The following is a 24,042-nucleotide window of genomic DNA, read 5'->3' as shown; positions in this document are numbered from 1 at the left end:
CATGTTTCATTTCAGACTGAGAGACAACTTTTATCAAGAGGACATTAATTTCTTTGAGATGTTCTTCAAAGAACAAGATAAAACAAGATAGTTCACATATTTTTCAACATGTCAACAAGTACCTAAGTATTCTTCATGCTTTTAACTGTGAACAGGACCATCAAACGTATTTTAGATCAACATGTATAAAAGGGTGGGCCAAAATCTCAATTTCTACCATGTGAGGCATGTGAGAGGTTTCTGCACGGCACAGTTCAGTGAGCTTCCGTGCTGCAGGAAGGTTTAGCTTTACATCCATAACCTGCTCTTGCAGTGTTCCTCCCTGCTTATGCTTTCGGAGTCAGAGTTTCTCTTTACTGTCAGAACCCTTACACAGGATTTTCTACCAAAAGGCTGATCTCAGGCTAAGATCTCTAGGCTGTGATGGACAATGAACACCCACTCAGGTTTTATAATGAGCTCAACAATGCTAAATTAGTTTGTAAAGCTACATTGAAGCAAGTCTTACAGAAAAGCCTGTAGTAACGCAGCTTTACAATTTGCCATCTATGCAAGGATACATGACCAGTGTGTTTGCTGTGACAGTTCTGAAGTAGAACAAGATGATCCTTAAGGTCCCTTCCAACCCAAACAGTTCTATGATTCTTTTGATATTTTTTTCACCATGGGAATGGTCAAACACTGGGACAGGTTGCCCAGAGAGATGTTATATCTCCACCCTTGGAGTTGTTTGGAAGTAGACCTGAACAACTCTTGAGCAACCTGCCCTGGCACTGAAGTTGGCCATTCTTTGAGTGAGACTGTCACAGACTGCCTTGTACAGATTGTGGAAAAATCTTCTGACTTAGGAACAGAAATTCCCAGGCAGCTTAAAAGCATCTTTGAAAAGTGTGCATAGTTTACAAATGTGAGACCAGAGGCAGATCATTAAGGCAGAAGCAAGTGCTTCTATATGGTTCGTCATTTATCAGATACAGTGCCAGCACTGGCCCATGGAGCCTCTGGTCAGAGGTCAAGACTTGAACTCCTTCTTTCAGTCAGTGTGTGCGGTGACTTGCACGGCTACCTATCTGACTGCTTGCCCCTGTCACTGCCCTGTGTGTAATTAATATCATGACATACAGAAGCTTTCTGTACTGTGTAAAGACAATGGAGATAAATTCGAGCTGTTAAGCTTGAAAGTTGCTGTGTGGGCCACAGTTAGTCTAGGAAAAGCAGTGGAGGATTCTGCTATGGCTGGGATTGATACTGAACAATTGTTTTACCCCCAGTTCCTTGACAGCTATAGCATTAACTGCTTTATTGACCACTTACACAGCAAATGGTGCTACTGAACTCCTTTACTTAGTAAATTGGTGCAAAATGACTCATTATGTTTCTATTGGAGATATTTGTCTGCAATCAGCACAGCAGGACTCTTCCACATAAAAATCCGGGAGTAGAGGAGCTGTAGCCATATTTATTTTTCACTGCAGGATACAAGCTTGGCTTTCTTTTAAATTAAAAAACGTGATAACACAGTAGAACTCCTGCTAAAAATACACTGCTGTGTAAATAGAAACCATGGGCATATATTGATATTGCATCACAAATCCATAAATACCATAAAGAAAATAAAAGTGATTCCTTGATACAGAGTTGCCAGTGGAATTTCTGAGCTCAGGGAATATCAGAAAAAGTTGGTCTCTTCCAAGCCAAGCGTTTTCTCACTACTCTTTGCTGCCCATTATCACCCTTCTTTTGCTTCCCAGAAAGCAAAGAACCCCTCCTGAAGGTCTATCATAAACTGGCCCACCACAGGGCTTTGCATGAGTGCATGTGTATGGGCAGCTTTGCTGAAATATAAGAGAAGAAGGATTAGGAAAGTCAGAAGTTGCACCCACTGCCCCTGGGATAGAGAGCAGGTTGTGCAAGCCAAGCCAGAGTTATTGAGTTCCTTTGGACTTGATCAGCCCAGCTCCTCATACTGATACAGGGAACAAATCCTGCAGAAATAGGAGTAACAGGGGAATGGAAGGAATGATGAGTCTTTGGTACTGGAAGGAATCAAACTGAAAGCAGGGACTGCAGGGTGGTTGCTGGCTCTCCAAGGATGCCTTCTGGTGAAAGCTCTTTGAGACTTTGACTGACAGAAACTTGCTTGAGGGCTGTTGGGTGTTCTTGAAGGGAAAATAAAATTACTTATTTGCTTTCAGCTTTCTCCTGCAGTGTGGAAGGCTGCTGGGACTGAACCAGTGCAATTTGCCTGTTCTCTTCAGGTGAACATCCTCATGGTATTCTCTCAAGCTTCTCTTTTGGTTGCTAGACTTACCCTCTTCTAACTTCCCTTGTGCTTTGGTGACCATATGAAGTCTCGAAGCTTTCAGCCCTGCAACCTAAACTGTGCAGCCTGTACTGTGAAACCTCCTGCTGTCCAGTCTCATAACGGGAGAATTCCAGATGTGACTCTATTTCCTTCAGCAGTTTTAACAAATTGCAGTGCTAAGGATGAAACCCACCAGGAGATTTAATCCTCATTTACTTTCAAGGGGTGTCCCATTCAATTACTTTTATTTCTGTTCTGGAATGTTTTATTCTACATAGAAAATACTGTGCCCTATTTTGGGAGTATGAAGCTTTATGTGAGTTGATCTATCAGAAGAGAATGACTTGCATGAATGAAGCTCCTTTAACATAATTCCTGGGGCTTAAAAAGTAATGAAATTTATCTTCTATATTCCAACATCTTTTTGATTAATGTCTTTTTAAATATTTGACACTACTTAGAAGATTGTCATACCCACCCCCTGTGTTACCATGTTAAATGTTTTGGACATTTTTATGTTTCTCCTCGCTTTTCAATAGCATAGAGATTTACATTTACATTCTAAACCCCAACAGCTTTCCTTAACATGCAGTTGATCCTTTTTTTTTCCCTTTTATCTGCTTAGCTTTTTCACCAAACACCTCCAGACTGCTTGTAAGGATCAGATGCCCCTCTGTTCTTGATAGACCAGCTAGCTCTGCTTAATCACAAACAAAATCAGATTGTTTATCACAATGAAACAGCAAGTTGGCAGCTTTACCATAAAAGGAAAAAAACAGACTGAAACCATGTTCCAACACTCACTTACTGCTTCTTTACATTTGTTAATAACTGTGCTGCCTGAAGGGGACATTTCTGTACAGTCCTGCTAAGGACACTTAAATAAATAGACAGCTTTTTACAGCAACCTCCTTTTCTAAGATCTTGGGAACTGTGTTTCCCTCCCATACCTCCCAGTAACTACCAGGTTGTTTGTTTTTCCATCTTTAACCCAAGCTTGTATAAAAATGGCTTTGCAGAAAATAGATAACCTTCCTGATTCTGCAGAAAGCTATACTATAACTTCTCCATACGGATTTATTGCCAGAAAGCATAAAAAAGGCCTAATAGTCCATATAAAAACTTTATAGCTATTATTACTGCTATATAACTGGACTTTCCACACTTATTTGTTGTTTGCTGCATGCAGGGAAGATGGCAGAAGGTACCAGAATTACTCATCTTTACTGGATGGCAGCTTGCCACAAGGAAGCTACTTCATTCAATAGACAGGAGAGAGATGTGGGTGCAGAAGCATAGGGAGATTTTTTATAATCATAGCCTCTAAGTGAAGCAGTAGTCAACTAGCTAGTGTGTACAGAGAGTCAGTGAAACCCAAGTCACTGTGGTAGCTCCTGGGGACAGACACAGACACACACAAAATGCTCTAATGGAATGTTATATTCCCTTAATCTTCTAGGTTAAAGTGGAGAAAACGTATTCTTGCTTTGGCTCTAAATGTACATCAGTGACTGTGCCTGGGCAATGATCATACTGCATTAGTGATGTGGTAATCAGTAGATTCCACAAGACATTGAGCGCCCCAGTTTGAGCATGAGACAGCATGACTGTGATTTGTAAAAGGATTTTAGGCCCTCAGAACCACTTGAGACAAGTGGAAATTTTATCTCTGCCCGGCCAACATCTTTGTTAATTCCTGTGTCCTGTGAGCTGTCAGCTTTTCTGCGTGTTTGGAAGAAAAGTCCAATTATCTGATTTCTGTTAACCATGGCTAAGTGATATTAATAGAAAAACTTTGATAAGACTTAAACATCATCCCTAATTAATAAAGTAATCAGGTAAGTCTCTAAAGCAGAGGAGGAACACAGTGTGCACAGCTCATGTTTTTTTGCTGGATGTTTGTGCCAACAGGGGAGGTAAGAATGTGAAGGGCTGTGATTCCCAGATGAGCCTGCAATAAGACCAGCCATCTGCAGACACTGAGGCTTGATTCACTGAAAGATAAAGGTTCCCTGCGACATCTGAACAAGCTGATTGCTCTTGGCCAAGTGGCTCTGGTCATGAAGTACCAGAACATAATTCTTCAGTCGCATGAATCTAAGATCCATTTTACTTTGGCAAGACCAAACTATGCAAGATTCCCAGATAAGGAGCAACACTGAAATTTCACAGAGAAAATATTCTGTGCCCTGATCCATGTTTATGAGCAAGAATTTCTGTTTATATTCCATTTGTAAATACCCTTACAAAAAACTATGAAGCTCTCTATGTCTGTATGTGTTGCATGCGCACACACACAATCATGTTGACACCCACTTTCACCACTCCAATGTGAATACAATTTGGCTGAATAAAGAGAGTTTTTCTGTGGTTTGGTTTAGTTTTATACACAAAACATGACTACATTTTTACAAACAAAAGCACAGCTTCAAAACCAGCGGGGGCCCTCTTCGGAGATGGAGAGACTCCAACATGGCATGTACAAGTAAGTAGGCAAGTAAAGTGTGTGTGTCCTGGGCCTGTGATTCAAGATCTCATGAGACTGCTCTCTGGCTGCCCTGCCAGCTGTGCATGGTTAGGATGGGAGACAGTGGAACAAGCTCTTCAAGCTTCCACTGATGATCTGTTCCCTCCTCTTTTCTTTCTACTTGTTTTCCTCCACCTCTCTGCTGTCAAGAAGAATTCCTTGCAAAGGGAGCCATGAATAATGGGGTGTAAAGGTCCTCCAGTAGTTGGTGGGGACAGAAAATTATTATGACCATTAAACAAGTGAACAGGGAGAAGCATGCACTCTTGGCTGTCTCCTCTCCCAGCACCCAGTCTGGAAGACACAGCTGAGCCCAGGCTGTCCTAGGTGCAGTTAATGACCACAGCAAAGGGCAAGCCAGCTGCAGTGGCTTCATCACTGCTTGGGAGAGCATATTAGGAAGGACAGGAAACAATGACAGAGGAAGAGAGAAAGATGCTCTTATGCTGCAGGCATCAGGCTGGACTATGCTGATACTAGCTTCTCATTAAGGAGAAAACTCACTCTAAGGCCAAAAGAATTCACTTGTTTCAGCACAGGCTGTAGTATCATGTTGTGTTTCTTTCTCTTTCCTGCAGATAGTTTTTTTTTTCCCCATCCCATTTTTAGGGACAAGCAGCAGCATTCTGCACAGCTGAATGAGAACACTGCTAATGACCTGCAGGAGTCAGGAGCTTCTTGCAGAGCTTCCCTGCAAGGCTTACAGCTTAAATACAGGATCTGAAGGAAGAAGACTGCTTTGACCTCAAGGCCTGTTCAGGGCCCTGGATAGTGCTGGATGCAGAGCACAGGGTTCAAGAGATTATCTGGAAGATGGATACATGACTGTGGCTTAGTAGGATGATCTTATGCCAAGTAAGTTTCTTATAACTGTGCTTGCATCGAATATTATGTTTACTGAATCATATTATTTTAAAAGCACCTGCCTCATCAGTCCTTAATATATTTCATATGCCCACTCTCCTGAATAATTCTGCTGTTATAGTACAGAGAACAGTCTGTTTTCCAGATGTCTTTCGTTTTTGCTTTATTGATCCTCCTTCTCTGCTGCAATGTGGCTCTGCCTTCTGAGATGCACTCAAATAAAGGAACTAAAATAGCTCCAGAAAATAAATGTTATATAAGCCATAGGAAGAAAAAAAATGACACTGTAAAGCAGATACTTAGCTCTCTGGGTTTAGAGCTGAATTACAAAAATACCAGAACTTTATTTTGGCATTTTCAGCCAGTAGAAATCTGCGTGGGGTAGGGCAGTTGTAATTCTGTGGATCTGAGGGCCTGGCCCACACATATAAGATGATCTTTTTTCACTGTGGGGAAAGACTTTATCTAGTCTAAATCGTGGTTTAGAAAATAACAGTTAACTATGATATGCCAAACTCACCACTTGTAACTTCCAGTGAATTCGTCAAGTTCATATTTCAAGTAAGACAAGTATAGGAGTACAGCAGTCCTTGTGGGTATGACATGCTGTGCACCTGGAGAAATACTGTGTAATTTCATTTGCATAGTCAGATGAAGTGCACAGTGGTTTTGAATGGACAGGTTTCTGGGTATGTTTGTCAATATTACGAAGAACTCAATGCCAGGTACTAAACTAGCTGTTAAGCTGAAATTTCAAGATGCTGTTAATTGTTTTCAAGAGTCAGATCTAAAATCCATGAGCCTTAAATCCTAAATTTCCACACTGGAAGGCCCTAAACTTTGGGGCCATGGTATGACCCTGCTGAGCCACAGTCACCAGCCAGAATTTCTGCAGGATCAGGCTCCTAACGAGGACATTTATATTTCAAGGTGTTTTGTAGTGTTCTAGTTTCTTGGAGCACCTGAAGTTGCTGTGAGATGGCAACCGGTTGTGTCCCTGGCATTGCAGCCTCATACATTCATCACTAGTAGCTTTTTTTGGCCCTAAATTATGATTATTTTTCTCAGAGCAAACCTTCTCACACTGTCAGTAGTACCTGCAGAAGGAGGCGAGCACCGTGAATTTTAAAGGTTTTGTTTGCACCATTTGAGGCCTGATGGCTTTCCTGTTGCTGCTTGTTGGCATTATTGTTAGAAAACGGAGCACATCTCAACTTGGGGGCTCCAAAGCCATGAGACTGTAATGAAACTAGCTCCAAAACATTGTTTGAATTCAGTTTGCTATGAAAGAAAGAGAGAGTGGAGCAATGCTGACAGATACAGCAGTGCTAGCAGCTAACTTTGGAATAGTCTCCACTGGTGGAGAGGGAGCATTTTCCATGCCCGTATTTGCCAAAACTATTTGCTCGACTTTGAAACCTTCCCACATGCCTCGACACAGATGGGTAAAAGGATTGTTTTTCCTTTTTGAGTCACAGTGATTGTGGACTGCCGTTCCTGCCAAAGAATTCCTCTGAAACTTCTAGAAAGCTTGTGTCCTCTGCAACAGATCTGTTCTGGCTGTGCTTCTTACAGGAGCACACGTGGAGCTAGAAGGTGTTTTTTCCCACATTAGTAGGCAGTGATGTCTAATAACTGCAGAATTGAACTCTCCTACCTTGCAGCATGCTCCTGTAGGCTGTGTCTGCAATAGCATAGATGTGGGGCGGCATCTCGTGCCTCTTCTTTCCCTTATACATGTCGATGATCTTCTCTGAGTAAATGGGAAGCTGTTTGTATGGATTTATCACGACGCAGAAGAGACCTGAATAAGTCTGCAAGGAAATTCAAACAAAAACTGATTTATTATCACATGCATGTCTAGTCTGGGAAACAGGCATCAGCTGCATTGAGCCAACATGATTTTAGGTGATAACTTTCTTCTGTATTCTGGCTAGTGCAACAAATGAATGGACATGGGTGGTTTCCAAATAGTTATTTGTAAAAAAACTAACTGCCAGAAAGTGTGTGAATTTTGCAGTCTATAGAAATACCATGATCAGATGTTGGGGCTTCTTAGCTTCAGTTATTTTCAGTATATGTAGAATCACCCTTATCTGTGATGATGTAACAGCTGTAATAATTCAGATTTCTTTATATGTGTATTTTCATACCAGCACATGTCCTCTGCTTAGGTGTCAAATTTTGTAAACTGAAATCCAAGGTAAGAAGCTTGGAGTGATGTTAGAAAAAGCTTTTTTTAAAAAAGCTGATGGGAATATCATATAACAATAATGATTGGTGAGAATCCTTGAAAAAAAATTCAACAAGCTTCAAACAGATGTCTTACCAATAGTGGTGCCTTCACTACATGACTATGTCTGTAAGATGTTTAAGGAAAAGTGTGTTTTTTTTACAGTTTAGTGAAGGTATTAACATGAAAATATATACGCAAACAAGAACACAGGGTACCAGCTGCCAGCTCTACACCAGGTTTTGTTAGTTGGTTTTGGGGCTTTTTTTGTGTTTAATTTTATCTTGCAATGCTGCTATTAAAAAGGAGTAGATATAATAGTATATAATAATAGGTGGTGGGTGCCATTTCACAAGTATATAGTAGACAGTGAGCCATATTTCACAAGCAATTACTAAAAATAAGCAATTTGCAAGGGTTTTTCATTCAAAAAATAATAAAAAAATACCCCCCCCCACCAAAAAATGTGAAGCTATAAGATTATAATTGCAGGGGTATTGTGATATTTAAACTGGCCTGTGGCTGCTACTGCTAAAACCAAGCCAGTTTAAAAAAAACCCTGAAATAATGTAATTATGCTCTTTCTGATTTAGGCATAAGTGATTTGGGATTTTTAGTTCTATTTTTTATGGCCATGCTGTGTGAACAAGTGCTTTGGAGAGGGCAGCCGCTGCCATGCCTTAATCTCAGGGCTGTATCTAGGGATGGCTCAAGCAGCGTTGGTGTCCCTAGCACTGCAGTGCAACACTGTAAAATGGCATCGGGGAGCTTGGCTCTGGGCACAGGGATTTCCCTTTCCTGACCATAATAGGAAATGGCACAAATCTGTCTCGGCACAGCCTGAGCACTTTATATGGTATTCAGCAAACACGGTGAGAGCATCCATCAGCCTCCAGCAGCAAGGAGCAGGTTGGGTGCTCCATGCTGGACAGGAGGATGTCTGGGGTGCTCTGGGTGGTGATGAGGACCTCTCCTACTGTTTCAGGTTATGGCTGCACTGCTATAGTCTCAAGTCAGATAACAAGAAAATCAGGCTCAAGATCTTCACCAGTTCTCAATATCCCCAAGATAAATCCCTTGATGTAGAAGGTAGATAATTACTGTGCTGGATTTTCACTGATGTTGAGCTTGGAATGAAAATCTGTGCTAATCGAGTCAAAATGAGCTTTAGTGTTGCCAGAACGACACATTTGAAAAGACCACCAAGGCCCTTAAGGAAAAGGTAGCAGGAAAATGGATTTACTGTATAAACTAATCATTCCCAACTAAGTAAAATAATAGGACAATAAATTCTGAATTCAGGAAATTGTTTAGACCTCCCTTCCCTAAGAGTTCTAAGCATTTGCCTGACCAGCCACATGCAGGGCTGTTTTGCACAGCCAGGCATACAGTAGCATACCCTTGAAAAGCTAACTTTGAGGCACAAGAAGGAAGTTATTAAAGCAGGGCAAAAGTAATTGGAAGTGTATGTGGGGTAAGTTTCTGTGCCTTATATCACCTCCTTGGGGCACAGTCTATCCAGAGAGGGGGATCCCCAGCTGCATCTCTTCCTAGAGGGTTTGGAAGTCCTCTGGAGAGCATGATTTAAGGATTACTTCATGGATTTTTTTTTTTTCTGTGTGTGTGGAATTTTCACTTTCTACAGGAAAAGGAAAATAATTTCCAAAAGTGGATAATGCAATTAGAAATCAAATTGCTCTGTTAAGGATAGTGTCCATAGGAGTGCTGTGCTTGTGCATCCCTTGGACAGCCATCACTGACGGGTATTTAAGAGAGACTGGCACAAACATACACATCTAGATTGTAAATGCCTGGATTTGGGCAGAAGAATCCCACCTCTGGTTCCAACATGCATATATAGCTTTCTATATTTAAGAAAGCATTTTGCACTGTTAGGTGAAAACTGAGTTAGTGGTGCCTGTGAATACAGGCACAAGAAATTTGATTCTACTCTCAGATCCACTGAAGGTGTGTTGCTATTTTATTGATGTTTATGTAGTCGTTTTTGGTCTAATTTGTGTGTGGGCAAGGAACACGGTTTGTTCTGAGCAATGTGAAACATGAGTTAGAAGAACAAGAAGCGTGTTGCCATTTAACTATGCAGTGATGGAAAAGGCAAGAGTGTTTCTCCAGTGTACAGTCATTCTGAATTTCTGTGCTGACTCTTTATTTAATAATATTTAATATAAATGCAGGTGGAAGATTATTTGATTTTTCTTTTTTTATTTCATCTGTTTGACTTTTTCTTTACCAGAATTTGGAATCCCCATTTGTGCCAGTGGTGTTCTAAAGGGAAAAATTTAAAGGTCACTTTTCCTTTGTATGTGTGGGACTCTGAAGGAGGCAATGGAGGCATTGCATGGCAAAGTCAGGAGATGGTTGCTTTTACAGCTGGTTTTGCAAGTGGATGAGACTCAAATTCTGTTTAGATGCCACCTATTTTTTTCCTCAGAAGGTCTAAGAGTCTCTGAGCAGGGCAGCGCTGTTTAAGGCTGGATAGTTTTAATGGGGTTTAGTTACTGAAAATGCTAATATCTTGTTTTAATACAAGTAAAAATAATTTCATTGTAACTGTTAATTTACCACCATCTTAAAATCTAGTCTCGAGAGACAGAAAACTTCATTTCAGTTACCCTTTCATTTTTGTCTCCATGAAGAGCAATTGGATTTCTAATTGTGTTATCCACTTTGGGAAATGAATTTCCTCTTCCTGTAGAAAGTGAAAATTCTACAAAAAAATCTACAAAGTAAACACATTGGAAATCCCAGAACTTCTGTGCATGCCATTGCTGAGAACAGCAATGAAGAAGTAAGTCCCACACTTTTTATCCCACTATTCTACTTCCAGCTTTGCAACAATGCAGAACATTTTTGAAAACATCTATTTTAATAACTAACGCTGCATGTTCTAACAGCACATAGATCTGTATGTTCACCCGCAACAAACTCAAATACTGAAAATAGGGACAGAAAACCGATCTTCTTTCAGAAATCTGATGATGTGTGTGTTAGTACATTCCTGAAGGAAAAATCTTGAGCTTACCTATTTGAAGTTACGCATAACAATTAAATAGTTCCTTTGTTGTACTATATATAACTATCTTATTTTCTGCTTCATTTCCTACTTCCCAATTTAGCATTCCTCATGTTAATAATGAGAGCTCTACTCCTGTTTCTAAAACCTTGTTACTTAAACTCTGTAGTCTCTTTCATTCATCAGTGGTCTGTCACACAAGTAAAATTTTTGTAGATTGAAACTGTAAATGACTTTTCTACAGCAGAGCACAGGGGTCCTCCTGTTAAAATCAAAGATAACAGCTAAGTCCCATGGAAACTTTCTGGGCTTTTTTACTCTGCAGTTTCCTAATTGTTGGTGCAGATAGATTACAGGGTTATTAATGTAAAAATATGCTTGTGTTAATATACTTGTGTGGACTAGAAGACAGAATCATCTTGCCCCCAGTTCACATTAACATAGAGATTATACTCTGTCCAGGCCTGCCTAATCTGTAACTTGATCAACAGTGGTGGGAGTGAAAAATGTTAGTGGATGCATGACTTCGATTCAGTAACACATTGGTGCTTATGACTGCTCTCACTTCAATTCCAGGGGGTTGATTAATTTATTCAAGCATAAGGTTTTACTCAAACACGCACTAAACCAAAACTTGTCAGTTGCTTGTAAGTGGGAGTTTTGCCTGAGACTTCATCATTTGGCTTTTCCATGCGTTCTTTTTCCAAGTTACCGGAAACTTGTTCAGATTTATATTGAAGTCATTCAAATGTCCCTACTGTGTGAGGTTTTGTATTTTTTTCATTACAAAAAGCAGGACTGAGGTGTTATCCAGCTATCAAAGAGTACTTTCCAAACCAATAATATCCTTTCAGAAATAGCAAGTTTTGGGGAAGAAGCCTTCATGTGTTTTAATTTAGTAAAGAAGCAGGAGAGTCATGGGGAATAAAGTGGATTAAATGCATTTTTGGTTTAGGATACCATTACTGAGGGGTTAGTACATGCATAGCAGTGTTACACACAAGGACTTTATCACTGACAGTGGTGGGATCCACCTTGCTTGTGATGGGATGTGGTAGCATGCGATAGGAAATGCCATGTGTGTGTTTGATTCTACTTACATAAATTAAACCTGAGAAGTATCTCTCCCTTAGATTGTGCAGCACAGAAGCTTCATTGAGGCAAGTCAGCTCTGCCATGTCCTCCACTTTGGAGAACTTTGGAGGGTTCATCTTCTGGATGTCATCCTTGCTCAGTGTCACTTTCTTTCCATTTTCTGCCAGTTCAACTGTCACCTCATCCCCTTTCTCTTCCTTGATACTTGCTGCTTCAAATCCATGTTTCTCTGATGGAATCCAAACCAGTTTCTTTGCTGACCAGTCAGCCTGGGCAAGTGGGTTGTTAGTGAAGTTTTTGTCCACAAAGAGGAATTTCTCATCGTCGCTGAGAGGTTTTTGAGCCATTTTGACTCAGTAGACACCTGTTGAGGAAACAAAATATTCTGTTGTAAAAAGAGGCAAATGTGGAGATGTCCCAGGCAAAACACGTATGTCAAATCTGTCATGAGCTAGATCCAAAGCACCACAGGTTCAGATGCTTTTGTATGCCAGATTAGATACCTTAGAGTATCTGTATTCATATTCCCAGTCCTTTGTTATTGTGTCTGAAATTGCAAGCTTCATGGTGCTACATCAAATGAGGACACCTGGGCTTATAAGTTGTACTGAAGATCAGAGAGATAAGTAAGGCCTAACTAATGCCCATGGAATGAGACTCTCAGAACTGCACCAAGACTACCAGCTGAACAGCTTTGTGCATCCTCCTGTCTTGCCAATCACAAAGTTAAATGAATTCAGATGCATGCAAAATTTCTCATCACCCAAATACTATTCAATGTCTACTGAAATACCAACATAATAATGAAATACATGGTGGAAGAGCAGTTCCCAGTCTATGTTGCAGAAAAGACAGAAATAAGCTGTTCTTGCAAAGGTCTATTTCCAATCACTTTAATACCATTTAATTTGGAGAAAAATAAGATTAAGAAAAGGTCAAAGGAAAAAAAAAAAATAAGGGAAAAGTTATTAGTACTGCTGGTGAAGGAGGGTTAATTTAGTTATCCCCGTTCCATGGTTCAAACAGTGGGAGCTGATAATTTCTGAAGAGTGAACATCTACCACATGAGAGAGAGAAGGCATAAAACAAGCCTGGAAATTGCATCAGCTGTTAGATACTCTGAACCATGATGCTCAATTTGGAAGGGTGATGCATCTGCATCTGCATCATGCAGTTGCACATGCATAAAACAGCATCTTGCAGTCACACTCAGATAAAGTAGCCTGATTTATCTGCTCTGGGACACTTCTGTTTTGCACCATGTTTGAGAGGGAAGAAGCAGCTTCTCTCCTGCTCTGGCCATTGGCAGTTAGGATGGAGCTGCAAGATGTGTGCTGGTAACACTAGGACTTTTGAAAGTGTTCTGCTCTGCCCTGTGGGGGTGACAGCTGCAAATGAGCAAAGGAATAAAAAGGGGACTACCTGTGGTTTGCTACAGGGCAGAAGAGTGGTGCTGGTCAGAAAACCTGCCATGCAGTGGAGCAGAGAAGGGAGCTGGGCAGGAGCTGCAGTGGGAAGCGGGGAAGTGTGCATGCCCAAGAAAAACATCTCTAGGAGACAGAGGCTGTTTCATTTCCTTATTGAGAATGAAATTAAGATTTGCAACATTCAAACAAACATGAATCTTGAGGGAGCTTGGAGAGCTGACTGCTAAAGATATCAGCAATCAAGCCACAAGCAGAAGGGTATTTGTGAAGACCAAGCTATGTGATATGCAGCCAAATGGACACCCTGTGCTTGGGGAGTATCAGAGATTGGTTTCCAAATACTTGTCCCTGAAGCCTTCCCACAGATTGATGTTTTTTTGCAAAGTCAGACTGTGTGAGGGGTCTAGTAGAGAAGCATGGATCATGCAGAAGGTGACATAAAGGTTAAAAACAAAACTAGGATTTTAGAGGCACCTAAGAGAGTTAGATGATATCCCACTGGAACTCAGTGGAAATTAGATGTCCGAGCTCCTCAAACTCCCTTGACAATTCTCCCAGCTGAAGAAAGAATTTCTCTCATCTAAATGTGCTTGTTCTAGAGCCACCAGCCTTGCCTGGAAATCCCCAGCAGGAGGATTTACCCAAATCATCTGTGCACATGCAGTGTGTTTGGTGGTATGGGTGAACAAACATAAGGGAGACCCTGACAGCTGGGATCTGTGATTGCTGCTGGCCTGTACACAGTATTCTCCACCACAGGGTCCCTGCAAGGGAGCTCTGTAGGATGTGGCTCTTCACTTGCTCCCAGAGGATTCTTGAAAGAGAGCTGCAAGAGGAAACTATTTGACCTCTGTGTGGATTAAGGCAGAAAATGTTCCCTCGTTGCCAAGAGGGCTGGTAGAGCTGCACAGTTCCAATAATGGAGATGGTATTCTCTCCAGCTGAGCTTTCCAGCTGGCGGCTGCAGAGTGAAGCCGTCTGGACAGGGGAATGAAGGGAGCACTGCTCCACCACTAGGCCTGTGGCTCAGAGAACAGCAAGTGGGAGCCTGCTGCATCCTCTCTTCTCCCACTGTGGTGGCAAGGGGCAAGGCATGTTCCCAACCCTGCTGCCCCAGCAGTGTGGGAGGAACAGCTGCAGCAATGGAGCAGGAGGATTTCAGTCCATCCTAGGCCCAGAAGACAGCTATCTTGTCATCCTGAAGTATCAGGAAGGTTGGCTCATGCTGCTCATGGCTAAATGCCAAGTGACAGCACATTGAAATCAGTAGGAATTTGGTACTGTTTTCAGAAACACCAAAAATTAGACTGAACTGCAGAGTTGAGTTCCACACTCAAATCCTCCTACTTTGAGACTGCCCACAAACAACGATGGTGGAAATCAAGCTGCTGAATCATCCTCACCATCTACCTCAAAAACCCAGCTGAAGATAAAACTGTTGTTCTGCTGCAAAGCACATCCCAGTGGGACAGTTCAAAAGTTCTTAGCTGTTTTGCTGCCCAAAAACCAAGGGAAAGTTCCTTTCCTTGTTACATATTAAGTCAAAAACATCTTCCACAGGTTACAGTGTGAAATGAAGAGCTGGTCTGTCTGTATTCTGCTATGTTCTCCTACCTCCTACATGAAAATCTTTCTGCACTTTATTGTTTAAATTCAGTCTTTCAGAGAGTGAGATGAGGTTGGAAGGTAAAAGAGGTGGCATGAACTGCACAGCTCGGAAATACAGGCTTTTATCTCCTAGATCTAAGCACTATGTTTGACTAGTTTAAACATGGTAAGAATAGACCCCCTCTAAGGAATAGGGAATAGACAGTCTGAGCTGGATCTCATAACTCCTTTGAAACACAATGAGGAGAAAGCATGGAATCGGAGGATAAAGTTTGAGCAGCAGCTGAGTACCACTGTAGCACAAAAGGAAATGCAGTTATGAAGTGTGGATTAATGAATATTATTAGTTTAATAGATTAACAAAAAATAATTAATGCATGTTAATAATAAAGGAAAGTTTCCTAACTCAGCTAGATTTGCCTTAGTGGGGTGCTGTGCACCTAACTACTGAGCTGCTGAAGCTTTCTGACTAAAAATTGGAAATAAACCCTTAGCTCCATCTCTGATTGAGACTGAACTGCACTGGTTCAGCATATGACTGATATTGAGGAGCCGGGCAAAGGGAGAAGATTCATTATTGCTTATTGAGAGCATTCCCTGAGACAGCAAAATTTATCCCTTAGCCGGTTCCCAGGTTTTACCTATAGAGCTGGTGAAGAGAAACAGGGATCAATATTATCTATGCAAGAGGTGGTAAGAGGTTCTCATCCATTCAGCTCTGGGGCCTCCAACACAAGAGGGGTGTGGACCTGCTCAAGTGAGTCCACAGGAGGCCATGGAGATGTTCAGGGGGCTGAAACACCTCTCCAATGCAGACAGGCTGAGAGAGTTGGGCTTGTTCAACCTGGAGAAAGAGAAGGCTCAGGGGAGACCTTACAGCAGTCTTCAAATACCTAAATGGGGCCTGCAGGAAGTCTGGAGAGGGACTTCTTATGAGGGCCTGTAGTGACAGAACAAGGGGAATGGCTTTAAACTGACAGAGGGGAGATTATCTCAATAGGAAAAAATTCTTCTCTGTGAGGGTGGTGAGGCCCTGGCGCAGGTTGCCCAGAAAAGCTGTGGCTGCCCCATGCCTGGCAGTGTTCAAGGCCAGGTTGGATGGGGCTTTGAGCAACCTGCTCTAGTGGAAGGTGACCCTTCCCCTGTGGCAGGGAGGTTGGAACTGGATGACCTTTAAGGTCCCTTCCAACCCAAACCAGTCTGTGATTCTTTTAGATAGATGATAGTCCAAATCAAATAATTTTATACTCAGCGGTGAGTTATTCTGAGGAAGGGAGGAGGAAAAGTGATCACAAAAATACTACTGATACAAAGTTTCTTGCCTTAGAAACTTAGAAACAAAGTATACCAAACTGGATCCATCTGTCACGCTTGTCTAAACCCCAATGTGCACATATACATGGACATGCATACTTCCACAGCTTACTTTCTATTCCTACTTCTGCTATCCCACTGCAGGTACATCAGGCTGACCATCATTGTCTTTTCTCTTATGCTGGTGGCAGAAGTTGAATGCTGTCTTTACAATCAGTTTATCCTGAGTACGTTATTTCAAGGGCAAAGTATAAATATCTCCAGGAAGTGCACTTTAATTAAAAGGTTATTGGACAAGCAGAATTGCCTCCTAGGTCAGAGCTGCGCGGGACTGCTTATCTCCAAAGCAGACGATAAAGGATACTTCTCCCTTCCTCTGCAGGATGTGCATGTCAGTATAAAAGCCTATCACAGCCCTTCAGGGAATAATTCTCAGAACAGAGGACCATATAACCAAGTATATGAATTAAATTCAGAAACCAAATCCCAGTCTCCTAAGTGGTTTCTGATGGAAGCATGTAGCAGTAACCTGCTGCTTGACTCAAACTGTATTTCTTGACTATGTCCTTTCTAGGTTGCTCATCTGTTACTTTCCCAGTACTTAACCAAATTACCAAACTGAGCATTGCTTGAAAAGAAAGAAAATCTAGAGGTGAACCCTAATCTTGTGATATTTTGGAAACCGAGCACAGCTAGCTTTGCTATGAGCACTGCTATCAATCCCTTCTGGCCTTTCATCTCTTCCTCCTGTCACCAGGAGCACCCCTCAAATGCTTACTTTCATCATGGACACATTCGTCTGACTGTGGAGGTATCAACAGGACTAGTTTGTGGTTGCTCAACCATGGAAGAGGGCAAGTCTGTATTTTAAGAAAGAACATTTTCAGTAATTTCACAGAGCTGTTTGTTTCTTCTGTTTGGTTGGCTATTTGTTGATGCATTTTCCATGTACTTTAATCAAATTGCCTGCAAGTGCCTCAGTCTCCTATGAGGTCTCTGTTAATGCAGGTTACTACATAACTCTGATTGAACTCTTGATAGCACTTTTAACAATCTGAAGAGATTGGCCATGGTTATTAGATGTGTTATTAACTGCAAAAATTAGAAAATAAGGAAAAAAAGACTTGAATTGCATCACATGGAGATAAAAGGGATCTATCTGGAAAGTGCCAGCTATTTCAAGTACCCCCAAATGTCACTCTATGAAGTAAATCAGATTCTGCATGTTCATTAGAATTCATAAATATTCCATATTTTGAGTGGACTTTGCACAAGTGTGAAAGTTACCTCTGGCTCTTGGCTTCTTCTAAAATTAACATACTTAAAAGAAAAGCCAACTGATTTGCAACTAATAAGTCCCAGTGAATTATAAAGAGCTGGGATCCTCCGCATACATCCATGCATGCTACCATATATGGTGATGTTCTTCTCAATACTTGCTGTTCCGCAAAAATGTAATGATAACACATTCAAAACAAATACCTTTTAGGGACTGGTGTGTCAATGGCAAATGAGATAATAAAAATCATTGTTTACATCTGAGCAAATACAGCCAGAGCAGTATCATGGGCTGAAGTGGCTACTTTATCAAGTGTTTTGCTCTCTGGGGTTCATTGTTTCAGCCTCTGAGTTGGTGACTTGAGGGACCCATGAACTTTAGGAGTTCAGTGCATTGGTCCATCCAGAGAGTCTTGTTGCAGGCTGCCTGGCAGGGCAAGCTTTGAGTGAAAAGAGAAGGTAGGCTTGTTTTTTAAGTTAGTGTACTTTAGAAAAGGTTTTACTGAGACATATGTGTTAGATAATAATTACAACCCTTCTGATTTCCCTTGTATTTAAAATTTTTCGGGTTGCTTCTTACTTATGCACACATATGCCTCTCCCATACACATCAGCATTTACGTAGGTGTGCATGCACACATACACACACAGACACATATTTATGTGTGCGAAAGAAGCAAGTGAAGGTCTGGAATGATACTGAAGCTGCTTTCTATGCTGCCATCTACTGTCCTCTTAACTTACGGTATTTTGTTAAAAGTGTTCCTTTATTTTCACTTTAAAAACAACAGGCATGTCACATTTGAAATAACGTGAATTAATGTAGTTCAATGAATTAACAGATTACCTTTGCTTAAGCTTTATGCCTAGCATATTAAAAACATATATATGTGATCCTAAGGCATTTTTGTAAAAATGTTTCCAATTCTTCTTTTCATTTTTAAGCATTTTCCCTGTTTAAAGAACAAGTAATGGACAAACTATTTTATTTCATTGTACTTTCTTTAAACAGCATGGGAAATACACTAAGTTCCCTCCTAAGGACTGAAATGTAGAAATATTTAAAGATAAGCAGCTCAGGCTACCAGGTTTCTTCATTACCAAATGCACGTGTGATGATTAATTGCAGAGGATACCTGCTCCAGCCAGCAGTGCACACCACCTTGCAGGCTGTGCTGCTATTGCCTTGGAGCACAGGTTGTGCTCTTGAAGCCAGTGTCTTTAAGGCTTGATTCAGCAATAGCAGCATTAGAAGTGACTAAGGCTAGGACATCTGTGCACGCTTTCAAACGTGCGTGGTCCCTAATGCATTTTAAACAGAACCCATCAGAAATACACAAGTCAGGATAAACCATTTGAGCATGTCTGATAGGTCTGTTCCCATTTTCAATTTCTATGCTATTTGCACATTAATTTACTGAATCTCTTTTCAAAGCAGCATAATTATCAGCTTGCTAAAGTGCGCATTAAGCCCCCATCCTCATCCCCAGCAGGGATTTCTAGCCCCTGCAGTACTTACAGGCTTCCAATTAGGGGAGCAGAGAGTGAATTGGAGAGTCGGGAACCTGTACAGCCACCAGCCGGGACAGTCCAAGTCCTCACTGCCTTTGCAGCCTCCCTATATAGAGGAGGAGAATCTTGTCAATGGGGAGGGGCCCTGGAAACCACGTCCTGCTGGAAAATCCTCTCGGTACCTGGGTTAAAAAAGGCAGCCTGAGCCAAGTACCTCATTCCCAGCAGGGCCTAAACCTGGGCTGCTGCCCCTGCCCCAAGCCACTCTTTAGGGAAGCAGACTGGTTCTGGCTTTTAGGAAGGCATGAAAGGGGTGCCCCTAAATCACAGGTTTAGAGTTTGTTGTTTTTTTTTTTCCCTAGGGTGAAGCTGTTCAGCTGAGCCAATGGACCTTTAACTCCTTCCTGCCTTGGCAGCATCCTCACCCTGGTGCCCCCCTGCCTAGAAGGACAAAGGGTAGATCATGATCCTGCATACTACAGGTTTCCCACCCATGACAGTGCGCTTTCTTGGAGCTAAGATTAATCCCTGAGTTCAGGGGATGCTTTGGAGAGGAGGGTTATTCCCAATGTAGCAGGGATGTGTGGGTGGAGGTTGCTCTGGGTCTCTCTGTGTGTTTATGTGACATCTGGAGCCTAGGGCTGGTTTAAGCTTCCTTTGCCCTGGGGAACAAGAGGGTTGTTTCCCATCTCCCCAGGAGGATTTTCCAGTTTCTTTCACAATCCAGTGCAGAGCTCAGCTCTTGAGAAAGGACTGTAAATACTTTATCATATATAAGAAATACCTCCCTCTGTCCATAAAAGGAAGAAGAGAAGTGATAAATAGCTGAGAGGAACAGTCCCCAGGATACAGTGGAAAGAACAGGCAGCAGGCACTGTGAACTTGGGGGAGAGGAGGACAGGGTGCTGGGAGCCAGCCCTGCAAGGGTTAGGGAATGATCTGCTCCTTGTCAAACCTGCCTCACAGCCCCAAACCTTCAGTCCCTAGCTGTTCCCCCTCCTTCCTGTGCTAGTAGCCAACAGCCTTGTGCAGTAGGATCTGTGGATGGAGACATCCCAAAAAGGGAAAGCTAGGATCCTCTAGGAACTCCCATCAGTGTGCCAAATACAAAATACCGAAACAACCCTCTCTCTGCAACAGACTAAATATGGTGTATACCCAAAAGATCAGAGCACAGTCCTGGGTGAAATAATTTCTCTTGACATCAATAGCCCTGTCTTCTCTGGAAAATAAACCCTCCTGAGGAAGATGGATAAGGATCATAGAATAGATAGAGTTGGAAAGGACCTTAAGATCATGTAGTTCCAACCCCCATAGACCATGTCACCCAAGACTGTCCAACCTGGCCTTGAACACTCATATTGGTCTCTGTCCTGAAAAAAAAATACCAATGAGGGGAGGCTGGGCTGAAAACCTCTGCTGTGACTTTGTCGAAGTAGCAGCACTTGTAGGTGTGATGGACCTGTAGCTCCTTCCTGTAGCTTTGGCCAGTGGTAAGCAAATTTGGGCAAAGAGGAGAAGGGGGAAGAGCATCAGGGGTTTTCCCTACATCATTTCAGAAATGTCAGATACAGACTCATGTTCAGGTCTTAGCTGGAGAAGATCAGATTTGCCAACACAGGCACACGGTCCCAGTGGTTGAAGTCTGTCCTTCCAGATGGAGGGTCAGTGTCCGCTGAGGTGTGAACACTGCAAAGCCCTCCCAGAGCCTGAAAGGCAGCAGTGTCATATCAGACTTGTGCACGTGTGACTGTGCTGGAGCAAAGCCAAGGGAAATGATCGCCAGGACGTAAACCCAAGAAACTCGCCCTTGTTAGCAGGAAACCCCTCACAGGGTAGTCCACCCTATTTTTATTTTTATTTTAGTTTCTCAGTTGCAAACTTAGCTTTTAAATAGGAATATAGGTAATGTGAAATAATGAAATGCAACGGGATCCTCTGTAAATTACAATCATTTTGACATTCATCAAAGTTATCCTAAGAAGTTCCTTTTAAACCCATGCAATGGTTTCACAAAACCAGACACATTTCAATAGTAGCTTAAAAAGGAGTGGAAATTATCCCGGCTGGTCTGCAGGGTGCTGCATGTGCACGTGCAGGCTTGCTGCCTGAGGAGTGTTTAACAGAGGCAGCAGTGGAGGGTGATATATGATGTGACATTAAACGGAGCTGGAGAGCCTAAAAAATATTACTGCTGGGACTGAAATGGTTGCACTCTGGAGCCATGCAGGGCAGGAACTGATCAAGTGTAAAAGTGGTCTCCAACCTTCACTTAGAAGTTGATGTAAGAATCTACTAATATAGTAGCCCAGCTGGAGTTCCCTAATTGTGGTTTGGGTTTTCTTGAAAATAAAGTCGATTCACAATGAAAGCTGTAGATTCCCAGTGAAGAATGCCTTTGTGGCAGAAAATTCACTTTATTTAAACCCCCTGATTTTTATTTGTTCTAATCACTTTTCTAGAAAAAAAATATTGAGCAGCTTTTAAACATCTCCTTGTTGAATTTGCACTGTAAATACTGTACTTGGGGAAAAAGCCAGAGGAATCAATCAGGAAAGAAATTAACTGCCAGCTGTATTACCACAATGTAACCTGAATACAATGGAAGGAAAAAAGCAAAGCACAGGTGGAGATGTTAATTTGTTAAACGATGTGTGTCAGGTACGATTTTTTTCATGTTTTTACCTAAGTTTACTAACCACATTTCTCTAAGCTGACAAATGTAATTGGAACCCACAAGCACACTGGTGGGTTACCGCCTGTGTTAAGCTGCTCTCTTGCAACAGGACAGGCAGTCTGGGTCCAAACTAGAACAACTCATCATGAGCATACTCTAATGAGGTATAATACTCCCCATCATTTAATGTTCAGCTTTGTGCTTAATGCTGGCTGGAGATCAAGTGAAGTATGTGAAGCACACAGGTCAGTTCTGAATCAATTGGACACCAGCTTCTACTGAAAGGGTGTCTTTGCAAGTGTGAACAAATATTTTGTTTTGTTTTTTTTCCTATCACCCAATGATAATCACTCCTCCGGAAAACTGATCAACTGACGCCAAGATTCAGCTTGATACAAAGGGTGCTCAGGAAGGAAAGCGTAACTGAGTCCCTGGAGCGTGTTGATAAACCTTAGACAAAAACTTCCCTTGTGCATGACAGAAACTAATATCTCTGGAGTCCCTGGATGGTTTCCTCTGGTTCTAGGGGAGAACAGAATTTTGGTTTTAAATAATTTGTTTTTAATCTTGTAAATTCTTCCAAAGTGCCTTCCAGCTCTGATACCCACACCGTACTTCACTGGCTCCTTGTCACCTTCACTTGTGATACCATGCTTGAACAACAAACAGCCTTTTTTAATGTAGTTCCCTCTGTAACAGTCTGAGCTACTGTTCTATCTCAAAAAACCCCTCAGAAATGCATTTTGCTCATCAAAGCCCCCAAACTTCTACATGCTTACATATATTTTCTTTTTTCCTTTCACTTTCTGATGTCAGTAGAAGGGCTAAGGACAGTTGATGCAAGACATCACAGTCTGTAATGAAGCTAGATGGAGTTTCTTTAGTTATTGGAGAAAACAATTTTTGTGCATGCTCACCTACATGGCAATTTTGTCTAAAATCTGAACCTGTGAATCTAGGATTGTGAATTATTTTCATCTAAATACTGATCTCACTTAGCTTAAACTTTTAAGGAATTATTTCTGGGGATGTGCAAATATTGCAAAGGCCTTGGAATTTATCTGTTAGCAAGTAAAGCAGGCTGACATTAATAGGATGTGCTACACGTCTGCATCTTGAAATTTTAATTTAATTTCTACCATGAAAAATCCACTTCCCAGGGAGCTCCATGACACCTGGTCAGCTTCTGTATGATCAGCTGTGGGAAGACAGAAAGCAGATGCAATGGCTTGGGTTACACTGGCAGATTTGCATCATAGAACACTAGAGCTTCTGCATTTCCCAGACCTTTTCTCCTTGCTCTTGAAAAGACAATTCAGATACGTAACAATCTGATCCACTGGTTTACGGAGAAACAGGGATCTAGCAGTTAACCTCTGGAAAAGCAAGGTTAAAAAATCAGGGATTTCTGTGGCTGGGGAATCATACCTGCATTGTTACAAAGCTCACTTTTGCAACTTTTCATAGAAACACTTCTAGCACATTTAAAAATTAATTCACAAATAACACCTTAGAAGACCATTTTTCTACTGTATTTATAGAGAAACTGAGAGATAAGTGGTTGTGAATACTAGCACTGACATGGTAGGAAAGACTGAGTAATGAGGCAGAGTCCCACAGTGGTAGTTTCTACATAGATAGCTCTTCAGCCAAGTGGTTGAACCTAACAATGATGCCAACACGTTTGCACGGAGCAAACACTGAGGGCATAGAGACATATTTGCTTGTCTGATCCAGTGGTCACTTCTAATTGGCAGAAAGCTACAAGACTTAAAAGATGGCTCTGACTGAGGTGGATTTGCAAACATGTCCTCCCCTCCTGGCAACAGGCCTGAGAGATGTATCAGGAAATGGGGAGCTAGCAGTACTGCCAGTCACACAGAGAGGGTGAGCTCACTACTGAGGCTTCAAGTGGATAAATGCAGCTTTTCCTTTCGACATATAGCTTGTCTGCAGTTTCACATCAGAGTAGAGGCTAGGCTGCTTAACAAATAAAAAACCACCTGTAATGCCAACTGGGTCAGATCAAGATAAAAGCAAAACTCTGCAGTGTGTACAACCTGGGGTCCTTTCACTTAATCTCACAAACGGCATGTACTCTTACTCTCTTTATTTCCCACTTAGTGTACCATTTGTCTAACAGTTAAGATTTTTAAGAATGCAACCCT

At 41.7% G+C, this 24,042-nt stretch overlaps 1 protein-coding gene across 3 annotated transcripts in view; it reads right to left on the bottom strand.

Annotated features, from left to right (window-relative positions):
- The window catches only part of MYH11 (myosin heavy chain 11), a 61,818-nt gene extending 42,513 nt beyond the window's left edge, over positions 1-19,305 (bottom strand). For 2 of the 3 annotated variants that reach the window (XM_031043992.2, XM_005143395.3), the window contains exons 1-2: positions 12,064-12,405; positions 7,354-7,510 (exon numbers count right to left, since the gene is read on the bottom strand). In XM_031043992.2, coding sequence (XP_030899852.1) covers positions 7,354-7,510; positions 12,064-12,405 — 499 coding nt within the window. Of the gene's footprint in view, positions 1-7,353; positions 7,511-12,063; positions 12,423-19,204 lie in introns of those variants that run through there. The other variant, XM_031043991.2, reaches the window with a different exon arrangement.
- Between the last annotated feature and the right edge of the window lie 4,737 nt (positions 19,306-24,042).

The sequence above is a fragment of the Melopsittacus undulatus genome, chromosome 8 (assembly GCF_012275295.1).
Source record: "Melopsittacus undulatus isolate bMelUnd1 chromosome 8, bMelUnd1.mat.Z, whole genome shotgun sequence".
In the NCBI taxonomy this organism is placed as follows: Eukaryota; Metazoa; Chordata; class Aves; order Psittaciformes; family Psittaculidae; genus Melopsittacus; species Melopsittacus undulatus.
Note: the sequence above shows the minus strand (reverse complement) of the source record. Positions and strands in the feature narration are given on the sequence as shown.